Source organism: Penicillium coprophilum (assembly GCF_028826855.1).
Source record: "Penicillium coprophilum strain IBT 35676 chromosome Unknown utg000001l_segment0_segment0, whole genome shotgun sequence".
Classification (NCBI taxonomy): Eukaryota; Fungi; Ascomycota; class Eurotiomycetes; order Eurotiales; family Aspergillaceae; genus Penicillium; species Penicillium coprophilum.
Window position 1 is genome coordinate 2,846,200 of NW_026622720.1, and position 17,544 is coordinate 2,863,743.

The following is a 17,544-nucleotide window of genomic DNA, read 5'->3' on the forward strand; positions in this document are numbered from 1 at the left end:
CGTAGAGAGATAGATAGAATGTAAGTCACAGTTTTGCAGTACTTCCGCTGCTATTAAAGGGAGTCCAAGGTGGGTACGTGAAATGTCCCCAGAGCCACTCTAAATTACGGGAAGGTCCAACCTCGCTGCACGTCATTCGTCGGCTGCATTTCCCTTCTGGTTTGTCGAATGTTTCCTTGTCGGGAGTATCCTTTAGGACTAGTTTTCAAGTATAAGATATGGATATCCTGTCTATACGAAAATTAAGCTCTACTCCGTACGGAGACTCCGTGATAGATCGGGTTCAAGAATCCATCAAATTATGACTCGAAACTATAGAATTCCGTCCCATTGCGCCGAATATCAAAACACAAGAGAATACAAAGGGCCCTCAAATCCTACCAAATAGACGCCCAATCATGTCCATCATCAAATAATCCAATCGTACCAGTCATAACAAACAGTCAAAGATCAGAGCCTCAAGCCCACGTATCAGCCAAAAGCCCTCCAAGAATTGACAGGTCAAAATCATGATTGATGATTAACCAATGCCCTTAGCCGTTCCACGCGCGCCATAGCCTTCTCCAATTTCTCTAACCGACTGCGCTTCTCAACATCCCTCCTTTCCAACACAGCAACCCTCTCCTCAAGCTTCGCGCGAGCTCTCCTTTCCTCCGCAACCATCTCATTCGCCTGGCTGAAAAGCTGCACCGTCAACTCCTCTAGCTCAGTACTCGCCTGCGAAAGCTGCAACTCGGCAGCCTTGCGCAGTCTCTGTTCGCGCGTAAGCGCATCCTGGAGCTCGGCGGTGTGCTCGCTGTTCGCGGGGGACATGTGTGGGATGGGTGTTGTCGGCGCGGTTGGGGTACTAGGGAGACCGCTGGATGTTGTAGGTGCGCTTGCGGGGGTTGCGCTGCCGCGTCGGTAGGGAAGAAGAGAGGCTAGGTTGGTGAGGCGGCTGTGGTATGTTTGGGGTTGGGAATCTGAGGTTGTTGGGCGTTGTGGTGACTGGTCGATTTGGGAGGGGGTCTCCCTAGTGAAGAGCTGCTTCGGGGTGTGTGATAGGATCCTTGGGATTGGGAGGAGCGTAGACGTCGGACTTCATCTTCGTATTCGCGGAGTTTGGAAGCTGTTTGCGATCGGGTTAGCGAATGATCCTTGTTTTGAAGGGTTGGGTTGAAGAGAGAAAGAAAAGAGCTCTGTCTCATCGGTAGATATGCGATCGCATTCATGCTACGCTCTGCAGAGTGTTCAGGCTTACCTGTAGCTGACGCGCGCGCTGTCAACGCATGAACCTGCCCCTCCAACTCCTGGATCCTATCGTGGGCGCCAGAGCCATCTTGAAGAAATCCTTCTCCCCAACACATAGGGCATTGTTTTTCTGTAGCAATACCCATGGCCGGTGCGACAAGTGTAGTGAGGGAGGTCGACATGACATGGGGTTTACCCCGGGAATCTTTGAGGGGGTTTAATTTTAGGGCGACTTTGCAACGGTTAGACGAGGACTTGGGAAGTACCTAAGTACCAACCAAAAAGAAATTGAAAGGCTGAAAAGTGATGATCCCTGACCCTTTGAAGGGGTTTCAATTAATTCCATACCGGCCACTTTTATTTCTTGGCCAATAGTATTTCATTGGTTCCTGAATGATCTCATACATTTTATATCTATAAATCCCAACGTGAAGCGTGTGAACCGAGTAAGTCAAGTAAAATCAAATGAACACGATCATCGTGACCTATATACTGTATACCTCATCTGCCTCGTTGCACTAATATATCCCACGTTCTGACCGTTTAAGGCTAGTGGGTCCTATGTATACACCCTTGCTTGATCGACGGAGTGAATAGTCTGAAATATGAACTATCTTGCTGACAATATTGATACTAAAATTAGACAGAATATAGGAATATTGTACTCCGTACTCTGTACATATGTACGGAGTAGCTATAAACAGTATCTATCAAGTCCAACCATCCTATTTCTTCAAGGTAACTGATCGACCACGTTCTGATACACTAGTGCCGTGGAAGACTTGTCAGAGATATAACGACCCTCGAATACCTCGAACAATGGCATTGTTATATATCTGGAGCATCTCGCTATATGTATGGCCTAAAATATCCTAGATAGTACTCTTAAAAAAATCCTACGAAGACCCACTGTCAGTGAAGACTGCATTTCATTCTATGCTAAGCGGAAATTCAACTCAAAGGTTAATACGCAGAGATGAGCAAAGACCATCGAGACAACCCTGCCATGCAAAGATCCCAAAGAATTGGATTAGAAGCAGTCGAAAGAGCAAAAGAACAGGAATTGATTTCGTCAACGTTGTGCTCATGAGAGGGGTGCTCGTAATGACTATTCTCGCAGAATCATCTTGTTCGTATGGCCGAGTACAGAGAAAGAAGAGTGTCAAAACATCAACTCCCCAATGTATATCCCAACGGCAGACAGGAACGAGAAAGAAACAGGACCACCCGTGGTCAATCGAACGGAAGAGAGGAGAAAATTGAGAGAAACAAGAAGAAAAGGGGAGATAAAATGGAACATGTAATATTCATTTCGCATCGGCTGTAATGGTCATGGGCAGATCACTTTGAGTCACGCATGGGAATAATAGCTAGATAGCGAACAAGACATAAAATGAAACTTTTCGGACTGCCAGATCATCGAAGCAGGACTAGATGTATGTCGAAAAAAAATCTAGCCCACGGAAAAGGAAAAGAGATCATGAAACCAAAGGACAAAAGAGTAAGGGGAAGTGGAAAGGAGAATAAAGCTCAATCAGAAAAAGCAACCTACGTCCGCACGGAGGAATGGGCGGAGCAGGTGGTAATTATGAGTGACAAACCTGTCCAGTGCACCGCTCAAGGTAACTCGACCGAGCAGCACATCAAGACTGGATTGAACCTCGTCCAGAATTAACCCACCTGCATACCGGTGAATCCAGGCCTCGGGCAAAAGACAGTCGTTGCTTCGGGGTATCGATACGTTTATGCGAATCCACGACCAGTCTGTCCACGGCCCTTGTTGCGCTTGTTCACGCTGACCGTGCTCCATCCCTCGTCGTCACCGCCAGCAGCAGCAGCCTCGGCGGCCGGGGCTCTCCAGCCATTAGCAGACGCCTTCTTGGGCTCGGCAGGAGCAGCAGCTGTTGTCTCCTCGGTCTCCTTGTCGGCGGTCAATTCACCATCCTCTCCGGCCCGCTGGAGGATCTCGAAGTTGCTACCACCCTTGGGGGTCTCAAGAGCATCCTTGCCGTTGTGGTCCACGGGAGGGGCTGCTTCCTTGAGTTGCTTTTGCTTCTCGGCGAACTTTTCGGCCTTTTCGGCCTTGGCCTTGTCGGCAGCTTCCTGCTTTTGGCGGATGGCAAGCTGGCGTCTCTCCTCGACCTGACGCTCACGAGTAGCGGTGTCAATGGGACGAGCGGCGCCGAAGGGGCTGGCCTTGGAATCGCTGGTGGCTGAGGTGGGGGTGGGGTTCTCTGAGACAGTGCGCTTGGTCAGGTTCAGCTTAGGGCGACCAGCAGGAGCGGCAGGAACGGCAGGCGTGGCAGAGGGGGAGGCGGGGCTGATGGGCTCCTTGGGAGTTTCGTCGGGGCGCATTCTCGCGCGCCACTGGTTGTCCATATCGGCAGCAGTGGGTGTGGGCTCCGGGCGAACGTGCTCGGGGCGGGGAGGGCGCGATCCCTCGTCCTGGGAACGTCCCTCACCCCATGCGGCCTCGGTTCTCCGGAAGCTGGAACCAGGTCCGTCGTTGCTGTGCTCTCGGCCACCCTCGCGGGGCGGGCCACCGGCAGAGGGCGAAAGGGGTCCCTTGCGCTCCCAGTTGTTGAAGTCACGGGGCTTTCCGTCGGACTCGAAGTTGCTACGGCGGCCGCCGTGATCGCTGCCGGCATCGGAGCCACCACCCATGCCACGTCCGAAGCTAGAGCGCTCAGGCACACGGCGTTGGGGAAGTTCGGGGAGAGGGCCACGTCGGGACCAGTCAAGATCCTTGCCTTCCAGGCGAGATTCCTTGGCTAATAATGTGTCAGTTAAGATCCTTGCAAACCCACTGATCTGAAGTACTTACGAGGCTCCGCAACACTGGTGCGGATGGAACGTCCCTGGAGAGACGAGCCAGACAGATCCAGAGCCTTCTTCAGGCCCTCAACGGTCTCAAACTCGACATATCCGAAGCCCTTAGGGGCCTTTGTCAACTTGTCCTCAACGAGACGGACGCTCGTCACGCCACATCCAGCGAAAAGCTCGGAGATATCGGCCTCGGTTGATTCGAAGGAAAGGTTGCCAACGTGGCAAGTGTAGGGGGGCTGGGTGGGGAGATCAAGAGGCTCCCGAACGGCATATCCACCACGCTCGCGCTCTAATCATCCAATTTGTCAGAGGCTGTTTGATGTATCTAGTGCGGGGGGCATCATACCAAAGCCGCCAGTGGAGCCGGAGCCGAATGCCAAGTCACCCGCGGGGCGACGGCTGAAGGTGGATGAAGGCTGGGCTTTTCCATCGTGTAAGCAAGGGTTTCGATCAACGATAAGCATGTTAGGTATCGGGCCACTACATACTGGCTATAAATTTTGTTAGTGCAAATTCCCAATTTCCAATAGCGGGGCTGCAACTTACAAGGAAGGGGCATATCCTCCATCTCATCAGCCCAAGAGCCAAGGCCTATAACGGTCAGTAATCACCTCAATCATCCAAATTTTCCGCTCACTCACTTTCATCGGCCAAGAAGGTGCTCATAGACATCTTCTGGGCTTTGTTTTTGGGAGCTGAATAACCATCATGTCAGCAATCGCCCGTGAATATTTTCACCGACGGATCGATGTCCTATCGGGAATAATAAAAGTCTGGAACGAACCCATGATTGCGGTTGAGGTTGGGGAAACGCGCCAACGGATTTGTGCGCGCTTCTCGGAAAGTAGGGTTGGGTGGAAGAAAATGTCAAAAGTTCAGAGACACCTGGTTAGAAAGCCAAGAATCAAAATTTGAATCAAGTAGTGTCAGGTTTGGTATCTGCAAACACACAGTGGAAAAGTTGGTAGAGGGGAAGTCGGCTGCGGCATGGAAGTGGACGGGTTACTAAATTTTTAGTGATGACGCTAGCCCAATCAGAGCCGCGGGATCGGTCTATACCTGAACTACGACTATCTTCGAGTCTGTCTATATTCCACCTAAGATTGATGAATGAAGTGAAAGTGGTAGGGTATTTATGCTTTTGTTTGCTTCAAAAGATAAAAAATTACTATGAGAAAAATTTCTCAAGGTGGGACTCATATCTTATCTGTGTACCCCGTACACCTGTAGACTTCTTCATACTCGGCTAAAAATATATCACAAAATATCCCAAAAAAAAGTCCAGGGATTTCATTAATGTTTCTACTCGATAGGTTCATATTCGGTCATTCCAGAAGGGGTTAGTTTGCAGTAGCCCCAGTTGACTATAAGAATCGACAGTGTACAAGTCCGATTTATAGACCGCTTCATATCAGCCTTTGGTTTCGTTTGGCGTACTTGACTAGAATCTCGGGCGCAATTTGCTATATGAGGTGAGGTGTAGGCCTTCCATCCCTTAATATGCAATACATAAAAGCCCCTAGACCGATTTTAGAGATTACCGGCCCCGTCGGTAGTCATGTAGCCATGGTTGCCCTGAGTATTGATCTATAGAGAGAACGCCATTCTTATATACATAGTCAATGGTAGGTCGGTATAGTAGATTCTAATGGTTTTATAGATAGATTTAGTCTCAATCGCTGTGATAAGATGCTGATCAAAGGCTGCTCGGGTATATAAACCATCAAGCAGACACCCAGGGATGTAGTACTCCTCAAGATTGTACTACGAGTGGAGAGGATTTGTACACCTCGTTAGGCTGATTTTTGAATTTTGTATGATCACAATGCCATAACATTGTCAAGTTAGCTTGAATAAAGACCGAGCTCTGACATCAACAGTCAAGGATTTTGTAGTAATATGCACTTCATGGATTATATACGTGTTGAGAAATGAACGACAATTTGGGGAAAATAAAGATCGCGGGGCTGACAGTCTTGCAGGCGATCATCTGCTGAACATGTGCAATGTGGGGATATATATATCGATGGATCCTCACTTTCCTCGCTATTGGTCTTCTTATCTGAACGTTAATCACCGTATAGCTCGAATGCAATATACAAACAAATCACTCAATAGTTTATACTAATTTGAACCTTGCTGTTTTTGCCCTAATGCGTCACTCCAGGGCGCTGGGCAGGGGCGAGAGCATTACATAATCCAGGAACACCAGCCAAGCACGTGACCATACTCTTTCTGACTGGGATTGCTGCTTCGAGGAGTGCCTCGATGATTTGTAAAGTACCACTCCACGACCTTTGAGCTCATGCATCTTTCAGTTTGAATAAAAAATGGGTGACCAAAAGAAAGATGTGCAAGACTTCCAGTCTCAAGCCCTCCAATCTGCAGCCAAAGTTGGAGCCATCAGCGGTTAGCATTTGTCCTTCCCAAGATTGTTTGAATATAGACACCGCGAGTCTCCAAAGATGAAATACTAATTTTTCAAATCAGGAACTGCTGGCCTGATTTATGGAGGAGCTGCTGGAGTCATCAGATCTCCCAATCCCATAATTCATTCATTGTCATGTGGCATCCACTGGTTTGCATGCGGCTCAACCTTTTGGTGTATGTAAAGACATCCTATGTTTATACCGTGGATGCCTAAGCTTAATTGTGGACTAGGGCTGCGAAGTAACATCATCAAACATCATTACCAAGATAAAGCCTCGCCCAAGGAGCGCACGTACGCGAGTGCTTTATGCGGTGGCATTGCCGGCGGAAGTGTAACGAAATTGATGGGTATCGTATCCCGCGTCGAAAGCACATCTTGTAGTATCGGGTCTAACTAAATCATATAGGAGGCCGGCTGGTTCCGGGGGCTATCATTTTCTCATTGCTCGGCTACTGTGGCCAGAGCGTATTCAACCGAGTGGATGCGTGGCAAATGGAAAATGCACACAAGACATCGAAACCTCTGATGCAGCGAATGGCTGAATCTAAATGGATCCCACTTCGCTCACTCTCTGACCAAGAATACAGGGTTATGTTGAGTGAAAAGCTGCTAAGCATTGAGGCTGAGATTGCTCTCCTCGATGACAAGATCCAGGAACTTGAGAAATCTCGACCAATCTCCGATTCAAGCTCAAAATAACGTTGTCCATGGAGCACACCGTCTCAGCACCGATCTCAGCAGTTGTGTGACGCAAGGTTTAGATGCCTTTGGCGTGCACGGACACAATCGAAAGCATTGCATGTGTCAAGTACATTTGAAAAGGACACGTGAGACGGGGAAATTGTAAATTGTTGTATGATATGAGAGAGACAAAGAGAAAGTGGTAGAAGCCAAGAATAATGAACATATCAGAGAGAGTCAGCTCTGGGGACGCTTTCTAGAGCTGACACAATGATCTCCCCTGAACCTTGGGAATTCTTTGGGTCGTCTGTCGATCATATATGAAACAACTATATAATAACATTGGGGTAGAGTAATAGAGTGATACACTACTCCATATGGAAGCCTGTAAAATATAGATATAAAAAAGAATAGACCACGATCAGAGTAATGAAGGCACGGAGTAAAAGAAGCCGGGCGAGAGAAATAACTAGGGTTCCGCTTTTTCTGGTTCCTCCGACCTGTCCGGTAACCCACTCTCTCACATTATCCCTTACCCTTGAATTCTTCCCCGGCATGATTCGCCTACACTCATTTTTTTCGAATCAGCCTGCAGTGCTCATCCTACTGAGACTTTGATGGACAAAGTCGCTGCTGTTCTGGAGTCTGGAATCACTGATTCCAACCAGACGGACAGTAGAGAGGGAGCATCTAACAACAGCTTGCATTCCGATTCGACATAACCTCAATGTGCGAGTCGACACTGCCTGTCTGAGATCAGCCCACTGCTGATCGCAAACCGCGATGACACTCTTTAACCCGACATCGATTCTCGTGGGATTCCTTCTCCTCTACCTCTCGTCCTTTTTCATCTTCGCTATCGTCCGGATCGCGACGGGCATCTCCATTCAACGGATCGGCTACTTTTCGCTACGTCGAATTGCCTATACCCCGAGAGAAGGAATACACATTGAAATCCGCGGCATCGGACTCGCATTACACCCCTCGTCATTTACCCAACCAACATGGATCAGTATTCGGTTGACAGAACTCAAGATTACCGTGGACTCAACGTCTCTGGGGCAAGGAAAACGCGAAGCGCCCCGTGACACATCGAAGACCCCTAGTCCTTCCAACCCACCTGAAAACTGCGCCGCGCCCGAACCTGGCGATAGAAGCAAAACATGGAGGACGTTAACTCGAATCAAGGATCATGTCAAGCGGCTACACCGGCAAATCAATTGGTTGGCACTCGTCGACTTGACTGCTATCAACACAACCGTTCACTATGTCAACGCCGGTCAGATTCAGGTCGGATTGCTTTCCCTCTCAGTTGACACGCGGAGTAAGATGGTAGAACGGGGCAAGCTATTTCGTCGCAAGAAGGATATGTCGCGCGACCAGCGCCCAGCCGAGTGGATTATGAACGCTAAAAATGTTTTGCTCAATGTCGACGGCCGGGAGCCCACTGAGATTTTGGATAATGTGGGCATGAACCTCCATGGACTGCTGCACAAGGATTTGGATGGACTCAGAGACGCCTCGGTGGCCCTTAAGATTGGACGTATGCATATTCCATACGACGATGTCCGCACAATTCTGCAGCGCATCAAGCAGATCAAGAAATCCACCCAAGGGCCATCGATTATTGAGACCGATGACGGAATATCATTTGCTGATTACGTGGATGAACTCGACAAGCCTGGAAGCAGAGACGATTCTATTGTACAGACTGTGGCGGACTCAAAGGAGTTCGCAAGCTCATTACTTCGTGGTATACAGGAGATACAGATCGCCATGAGCTTTTTCCGCGTCTCAAAGGGTATCCAGTCTCTGTCCGCAGGACAAACCCCCATTCACCTGAATGTGGTATCGCATGAGCTTGGAATTGATCTTCATCGGATGGACTCAAAGAGCCCAGAACATCGCATGTATTTCCAACGGAATGATGTTGCCCACCAGGCTCTTCTTGCCGCTATCTCTCTTTCAGTTAGCTTAGGTGACGAATCCGGGGAAACTGATAATATTCTATACATCCCCATGGCCACGACAACCATCAAAACCACACTGCCCTCCAAGACAGTGAGCAACTTTGACGACGAGAACGCCGAAGAGCGAAACACCAATGTCTTGTTCGCAAATTTAGTCGTCACATCGCCCTCAGTTGATCTCCAACCGCAACATGTTTCAAGGCTTCTCAAGTTGGTACAGAACCGAGCCTCTTCTCCCCGAGGAAAGAAGCAGGATAATCGTCGCTTGATTTCTCGATTACTCCCGAAGGCAACAATTAAGCTTTCTGTTCACGAACCTGTGATTCGGTTCATTCTTCCGATTGAGACAGAGTCTGGTACTCCCAATGATTACAACCTCATTATCTCCTCGATCTCCTCCATTTCACTGGATAGCGAATCTTCTCATTCATCCGAAGGCGGTGCCCATTATTCTCTATCGTCCATTTACCGGGTCGCCTCCCACAAATTCTATTACCAGACCCCGGCAGGAAACAAACACAATCTACTCACAAATGAGAGTCTGGAGCTGAAGGTTCATCTGAATGCCACTCCAGAGGTCTGTGTGATCGCCTCAGGAAGTCTTAATGAGTGTTCGGTCCACATGATCGATGGGGAGGTAAACCGTGGAATCCGCGAAGTTTTGCAGCAATTTATCACCCAGATGGAATCCCAGAAGCGGGTACCAATGCCGGCAAACGAACGGAAGGCGAGCATTTTGAGACGAGTGCCCCCTTGGCTACTCCAATTTCAGTTTGAAGCCACAGGGTCCAGTGTGGAAATCGCTGGTGTGGACAGCACCGTTTCTGATGTATCTCGTGGTGTTTCTCTGCAACTGCAATCATGGACAGCGGAATACAAAGCCCAGAAAACGGAGAAAAATGTTGGGAGCATTACCAGGCGACGTACCCCAAGCTATTCGACCATCGGCGACGAATCGCCTTTTCGATTTCCCCCAACCTCGCCTCCCAAGGCCACTCACACTCAACGCGGCGCTTCAGATGGCCGGCGACTGGCTTTCCACGCACGCGGGTTCGATGGCTTTGTCATTGAGTCTGAAGATTATCTGGAACCCGAGCCATTCTTTTCTTTGCCACGATTCGAGATCGCACTGAGCACCCATAGTGATCGCCTGGGACCGGTGCTCCATGTCACCTCCGTGTTCAAGGGCATATACCTTCAATACTCACTGTACCGGTTCTACTGTGTTGGTGTTGCCGTTTCTGTGGTCCAAGACGTGCTCACACCTTTGCCGCAAAAACACGCACAGCCTGCTGAAAGCAAACCCACTGCGTCTGCAAGCATATCGCTACCGCCGCCCCCGACATACCAATGGTCTCCAAAGAAGGAGCTGGTTACCTACGACGTGAAGGCAACAGTTGTACAGCTTAAGGCGCACTTGCCGAATGATCCTCAAATAATGATTCAGATATACGGACTTGCCGGTGCTTCCCAACGTCTTTCTACTCCTCATGTTAAAGCAAATCTTGTGCGCTTCCATGCAGAAGCACCGAAACTCAAGGGTGTTTGGGCAAGAATCGGCAGTATGAACAATGTCAGACTGGATTTCCGAAAGATGAAAATGAAGCATGGGAACACATTGGTCGAAGAAAGATCTATTGATATATGGACAGACTTCATTCGAATTGGGGTACCTCATCATATGGTGATGCACCGCATTTTTGATAACTTGATCAACACGTCCAAGGCTTTCAAACAACTGCATCATCGCTTCGGGAATGGGCGCAAAGAATTTGGCTCCAAGAGAGAACCAGAAGGCCCAAAGAAGGTACCCAGGGTGACTCTTCGCAGCAAAGCGTTGCTCTTCGAACTGGAGGATGATGGCTTTGAGTGGAAACTGGGCTGCATCTACCGCGTTGGCCTGGTCGAACAGACTCAGCGGCTGGCCCGGGAAGACGCTTTCAACTTGAAATCCCAAAAAGTCAGGGAATCTGATCAGCGGCGTGCCACGTCCCGATTACGAGCAAAATCGAGTCATCGGACACTGCGTAGCGAACGAACCAGCCAAGATACAAGACGAAGCAGAAGTGCCGATGAACGGCCAAAATCTAGCGCCCAGGAACGTGGGAGAGGCCGGAGATACCGCTATAATACTGATGGTGCGACATGTCTCTCGTCAGAGCAAAAGATCTCTGTAGATGCCGCCTGGGGCCGACTCCAACAGTACAATGCTCAAGTCTGGAAAGAGAAGATTGATTCAGCTCTCATGTTCCAGGGCACTTCTATTAAAGAAGTTCGAAATCTATTCTCTGGCGCAGATGAACCTCCTGCGGATGTGAAGGACACCGAAACCATTCTTGCCATTCCGAATAGACCAGGTCTAATGTCAGCTCTGATTAGTGATGTGAATCTTGTCATTGACAAGCCCTCATTCGCTATCGAGGAGTTCCCCAAATATTTGAACCGGATTGGCAAGGGAATGCCCATGTCTATGCAATATGGCCTACTTATCCCAATGAGCTTTAACCTCGAAATGGGCGAAGCCCGCGTCAACTTACGGGACTATCCTCTAGACTTTTTGCACATTCCAGCTCTTCGCCCAGGGCAGTCTCCTAGACTTCCCAGCTGGTCTTTGCGGACAAATTTCGTCATTGCAGAAGAATGGCGTGATAATGATTCTGCAAGACAGGTCGAAGTGGAACTCGTTCCGGCATCCGAAGGGCCTGATGGGTCTCCCCGCGATGCGTTCAAGATTGCCGTCTGGCGTTCTGTTACACCAGTCAAGACTTATTCAGACCCTGTCATTGAGATAAACACAAGCTTGCCAACTAGCATTTCATGGGGTGTCTCTTACCAGCCTGTCATTCAAGATATGATGAAGATCATTGAGGGTTTTACCAAGCCCGAAATTGATCCGTCGGAACGGGTAGGCTTCTGGGACAAGATCAGACTCAGCTTTCATTCCCGAATCAGGGTTCTCTGGAAGGAAGATGGCGACGTACATCTGCGGCTTAAGGGCTCCCGTGATCCATATGTGGTGACCGGCTTTGGAAGCGGATTCGTCATGTGCTGGCGCAGAGACGTCAAACTGGATATCAACACCGGCGACAATCCTATGGAATTTATGACTGTTACGAGTGGCGAATACGTGCTTGCCATTCCCGACTACAGCACCGAAGCACGTTGTGCAAACGAGGCAACTACCGAGGCGTTGGACAACAGCTCTGCATCCAGCGAGCAAAAGAACGCTGCTCACTTCAAAAAGGTTATCATGAAGCTTTCCGGCGATGTTAAATGGATAGCAGGCCTCGTCTTCGAGCGGGATGTTGCGAATGATGCGAGATCCTTCTCTTTCAAACCACATTATGAGGTCATCCTTAAGAACCCCAAATTCGTCAAACCTACCGAGCGTATTGGTTATGATGCCTATCGTGGCTTCCGGAGTGATCACATCCATCTTTCTGTCTCGATTATTGCGCCTCAAAACAGAAACTGGTCTGTGGACAATGTTCAACCATCTTCGAGCTACAACACTATCCATCTCTCACCACGATTCTTCACCCACTTCTTCAATTGGTGGTCCCTTTTCTCAGGCGTGATGTCCCTTCCTGTTCGTCAAGGACCGCTCTGGCCAGGAGTCACAAAAACGAGCAAAAAGTTCAATCGTCATTTGGCAACTGTCAAATACAAGATTCTCCTCGCTCCTCTGTTCGTGGCCCACATATACAAACATAAGGATCGTGAGGATTATGCGGAGAGAGTTGTTACGGCCACGGGCCTGAAGGTTCGCCTTGATTGCTTCAAACTTGATATCCATCAACGTCGCGAGCAGATCAAAACACATGCCGGGGGTCGTTCAAAACAGACCAGGACAAGCGCGATGCGTATCAACCAAGCCCAAATTGACATGCAATCTGCAGACTTCCGCGCTGTGTCCGCCAGCATTGAAGGCACAACCGCGGAAGATGTTGAGCGTAACAAGGAGGATATTCTCTCTTCCTTCCAGCAGCCTGTTGCATCAGTTGACTTGTCTCGCTTTACAATTCCTGATCACAACCTGGACTGGGTTGACATGGATGATTTCGTGGAGCCGGACTGGATCCTTCCGCAGGAATCGAACCCTCGTACCCAGATCTTACCTCTGGCCTTCACCCCGCGATTCACCTACATCCGCAACACAGATCATTACGATATTGGACCCGATGAAACGGGCTACAGTACCTTTGGATATGAACCGACTCACGAGTGTGTTATGTCGGAAACCAATGATCTTCGCGGTGTTCAGATTGAGTTGGTCAAAGACCGTCTTGCAACAGTCGAGGCACAAATTCGCAATTTTGAACGCACGCTTGGGGAATTAGAACTCAAGCTCATGAGAGACGTGGACAGCAACGTAGATCTGAAGGCAGAGCATGAGTTATTCCTTCGCCAGTCCGAGTCGTTGGCAAGACGACGCAAGTTCTTGACCACAACTCTCAATCGTCTCGAAAGGCACATCTCACGGGACGAGCGGACACCACATGGCAACACGCTTGGCAAAAATATTGCACCTAGCACTGCGTCTTCCCGAACAGGACACACAGCTCATTATGCCGAGTCCACAACCGATGGCCGCTCTTCAGGCATGGATGGAATCTACCCGCAGGGCAACGATGAGTTCTCGAGTGATTTCAACAATCGATTCATGATCCACAACGTGCAACTCAAATGGAACAATTCGCTGCGCAATATCATCTTGCGGTACAGTCACCAGGTCAGCCAGCGGCGTGGATTTGTTTACTATATGTCGCGCCGCGCCGTCAAATTCATTCTTGACATCGTGGAGGAACAGGACAGGAACAAGCGCAGGCAGTCTAAGATGTCGAAGACGCAAACTCGAAGCTCAACCCGAAGCTCATATACCGATGAAGATGAAGAGGAGGTTGATGAACGCATCGCAGACTTGCTGAGTGATGCCAAGCGCTTTGTGAATGTTGCAGAGCAAGAGCCATCGGACCCGAACCCCCGAGCAGACTCGAACTCTCAAGCGGATTCGAACCCTCAATCATCTCCTAATTCGGACAATTCAAGCGAGAATATCGTGCCGGAGTTCACCCCTCAGAACAGTTATCACCTGCGCCTTATTGCGCCTCAAATCCAGCTTCTTAGTGAAAAGAACCAGAAGTCGGTCTTACTTGTGGCAGCTAAAGGTATGGAACTCAAGGTCGTGTCAATCATGGACAAAGCGCGTGTCGCGGACGATGTTAGCGGCTTGATACAACGCCGTTTCTTCCTTGAGATGGACGGTGCCCAGTTCTTCGTTGCAACACAGAAGAAATTGATGGCGAACTTGCAATTCTATGCTGGCAATAAGTATGGAAACGCGCCCGGATCAGCGTGGCCGCCGTGGTTGACTTTGGAAGCTATGTTCGATTTCGAGTTGAATCCATTTGGATTCTCTCGTATTGTGCAAAAGACTTCTGCCACCCTGCGTTACGACAAGTTCAACAATCTCCGCCTCAAGTATAATGAAGAGGTTGCAACGGGTCAACAAGGGCCTCATCCGGAGGACCAAGAAGACCGCATAGACTCCATCAGTGTCGACTTCCCTCATTTCCGCGCAATTTGTGATTCCGCAGAATATTATTCCATGTACATCATTGTCCTGGACCTTATGCTCTACAGCGAACCGCTAGAAAAGGTCCGAAACGAGCGCCTGGAGAGGATCATGCTCACTTCTGACTTCAGTGATCTTCGTGGCGCCCCAGAAATGGTGTTCAAACTTCAAGCACGCATTCGCCAATTGGAGGAGATCAAAGAGTATTTCCAGATTAACGCCAAGTTCCTAGACAAACAGGGTTGGGAGGATCGATTGGCCCTCGAACGCGACTTGTGTCAATGCGAGGATGAGCTTTTCTTCATGATGAAGGCAATCACAACTTCTCAACGGCGGATGGAGCCAAGTTCGTCCAGAGCAGCTGGCGCCCATGGCGTACTACGCTGGAGCATATCAGCAAGTGAGGTTGTGTGGCACCTCATGAAGGAGGCCTCTGAGCCTCTGATTGAGTTTCAGCTGCGCAATGCTTCGTACGAACGAACCGACAATACTGATGGCTCGAACCACAATCTGGTATCTATCGAGCGTCTATTTGGGTTGAACTTGCTTCCAGACGCCATCTACCCTCAGATTATCGCACCTTACCTCGACGGCGCACGTACCCTGGACGACTTCATGTTGCGCGTCAAATGGCACATGCTGGAGGCCGTTGCCGGTATCCCCGTGCTTGACAACTTCGAAGTTTCATTGTTCCCACTTAAGATACAGCTCGAACGTGAGCTAGGCCAGAAAGTCTTCGAATACATCTTCCCCAACGTGGGGTCTAGTGCCTTCGAGGCTGGTGGCTTCTCGCCCTTCATGATCAAGAACATGAAGGTGTTTGATGAAGGCTCGGATGAGGAAGATGACGATGAAGGCTCAAGTGGGACACCGCTGACACGCTCAACAAGTATCGACGGTGATAGCTCGTCTATGGACAGTCTCGCCATCTCCAAGGGACCGGGCGCCATTGAACTACGACTCCAGCCTACACTGTCGCTTTCGGATGAGACTAAGTCGCGCAATCGCTCAGGCCATCTGAAGGGTCTTGTGATGACACCTCTTCACCAAGATAGCAACCGACTGGGTGTATCAGAGACGGCGCGCAAAACGGGCCGACCGGCTACAACTGGTGGTCTCAGCAAAAAGAAGTCTGCTGATAGTCTGCGAATGTTGACCAGACAGCCGACTGAAAGATCCCTGTCTAGCCACAGTGCTGGTGAAGATAGTCGCAAGAAATTCGGAATCGGTAAAGGATCCAACAAGAGCGGCAAATCTAAAGCGCCAACTGACGATCTGTCCCAAATGATATCCCGCGCCTCCAACTTCATGACCCTCGCACGTGTGAAGGTCAACGATGTGGTGCTCTGCCTGAGCTACAAGGGCAAAGGAGAGCACAACTTGGAGGATCTCCATGATTTCGTCTTCCGCCTTCCAGTTCTTGAGTACAGCAACAAGACGTGGTCGAACCTGGATCTCGCCCTGCGCCTCAAGAAAGACGTGATCAAAGCTCTTATCTCGCACGCCCCTGCCATACTTGGTAACAAGTTCTCCCATCACCGACCCTCGAAGCAGCAACAGAAGCGTTTCCGTGAACTTGCTTCATCGTCTCAACTCCTGCCAAATACACCTAGTTTGATGAACCCAAGCAGTAGCCAAGCCCTCAGTGTGGCCAGCTACGACTCTAACAGCGATTATTCGGAGTCGCGCTCGCGCAAGTCCATGCAGTCGAATGCCTCGCCATTGGCCCGATCCACCTCATTGGGCTCAGACGCCCACGACACAAGTTATTCAGATCCCACTATCCATGACTCACGGTCCGCTAGTGAGGTGGATGTGGATTCTCGCTGGGAGGTTCGTATTCTTCTGTCTCATTCTGTCACCATGAATCTCCCCGAATGCTAATACATGATTAGGCATCGCGTCGATTTGTCAATCCCCCTGCACCCGAAAGGCCGATGACCTCTGGCCCAACCGCGAGTACGATCCGAGCCGGCAAGAATGATCAGGATGACAGGTATGGATCCCGGCTCCTGGTCACATAATACCAAGGCAAAGCAACTGACTCGGTTCTAGTCACATCAAAACAATACGCAATATCGGCCGGAAGCTGACATTCCGAAAATGACCGCGTTGCTTTATCTTGCACTATATCCCCTCTTTTCTTCTCTTTCTCTTCCTATTTTGCCTAATACCTCTACACCCTTTTAAAACCCCCATTCTTTGTACACCATCTGTTTGTTCCGACCAGGCCCCTCGTGTCTCCTAGATACCCTCTACCTGCAGCGGGCCGTACATAGGCGTTATCTCCTTTTTTCCATCCTATTTTCGGTCTCTGGCGGGGAGAAGTTTTGTGTTTTTGTTACCCGGGTCGAAGACATTGGCATAGAGGCGATAAGGGGCATTCTGTTATATTGTTATGGGTCCCCTTGTGACCGACTTCTTTTCTGCCGGGACAGGGTCTTGATCTTCTTGATACATGTACACACCGGTTCCTCTTGCCCATATAGAACAAGGTACATTCAAATGTTCTTACTCGTACCTATTCAACATAAGCATCTGGATCAGAAGTGATACATAGAAAAGTCTTGTGCACCAAGGATGGGGAAGCCTTTCGAGGGTCCCCATGCAAACAGTGCAAAACCCCCCGGAAGTCCCACAAGGGCAAGTGACCTTCCTGGAAACATCTTCAATGCCCTCACCTCAATTCATAAGCACTTCCGGCTCCTTAGTAGGCAAACATGGCAGATAGGAGCATCGACACTATCCTAGCCATGTGGCGAATTGATTGGGATTCTCAACGAGGCAATCTATCTTTCTGTTGGGGATATTGTGCAAGTGGGGGTCTCACT

The 17,544-nt window shown here is 49.5% G+C and overlaps 4 protein-coding genes across 4 annotated transcripts; 2 read left to right on the forward strand and 2 right to left on the reverse strand.

Annotated features, from left to right (window-relative positions):
• Nucleotides 1-507: 507 nt before the first annotated feature.
• N7500_001080 (uncharacterized protein) lies at nt 508-1,412 on the reverse strand (the record flags this gene model as incomplete). Its single annotated transcript, XM_056672226.1, has 3 exons — nt 508-1,026; nt 1,080-1,108; nt 1,241-1,412. 3 exons carry the CDS (start codon nt 1,410-1,412, stop codon nt 508-510), a joined length of 720 nt encoding a protein of 239 aa, XP_056537799.1.
• A 1,561-nt stretch (nt 1,413-2,973) lies between these two features.
• On the reverse strand, nt 2,974-4,844 carry N7500_001081 (translation initiation factor 4B; the record flags this gene model as incomplete). The annotated part of the gene is made up of 7 exons (XM_056672227.1): nt 2,974-4,001; nt 4,055-4,345; nt 4,403-4,477; nt 4,545-4,547; nt 4,603-4,647; nt 4,698-4,751; nt 4,841-4,844. 7 exons carry the CDS (start codon nt 4,842-4,844, stop codon nt 2,974-2,976), a joined length of 1,500 nt encoding a protein of 499 aa, XP_056537800.1.
• Nucleotides 4,845-6,386: 1,542 nt separating this feature from the next.
• N7500_001082 (uncharacterized protein) lies at nt 6,387-7,186 on the forward strand (the record flags this gene model as incomplete). Its single annotated transcript, XM_056672228.1, has 4 exons — nt 6,387-6,465; nt 6,547-6,660; nt 6,718-6,834; nt 6,894-7,186. The coding sequence occupies 4 exons, from the start codon at nt 6,387-6,389 to the stop codon at nt 7,184-7,186; spliced, it is 603 nt and encodes a 200-aa protein (XP_056537801.1).
• Nucleotides 7,187-7,951: 765 nt separating this feature from the next.
• On the forward strand, nt 7,952-16,820 carry N7500_001083 (FMP27 family protein; the record flags this gene model as incomplete). Its single annotated transcript, XM_056672229.1, has 3 exons — nt 7,952-16,546; nt 16,609-16,709; nt 16,769-16,820. The coding sequence occupies 3 exons, from the start codon at nt 7,952-7,954 to the stop codon at nt 16,818-16,820; spliced, it is 8,748 nt and encodes a 2,915-aa protein (XP_056537802.1).
• Nucleotides 16,821-17,544: the final 724 nt, after the last annotated feature.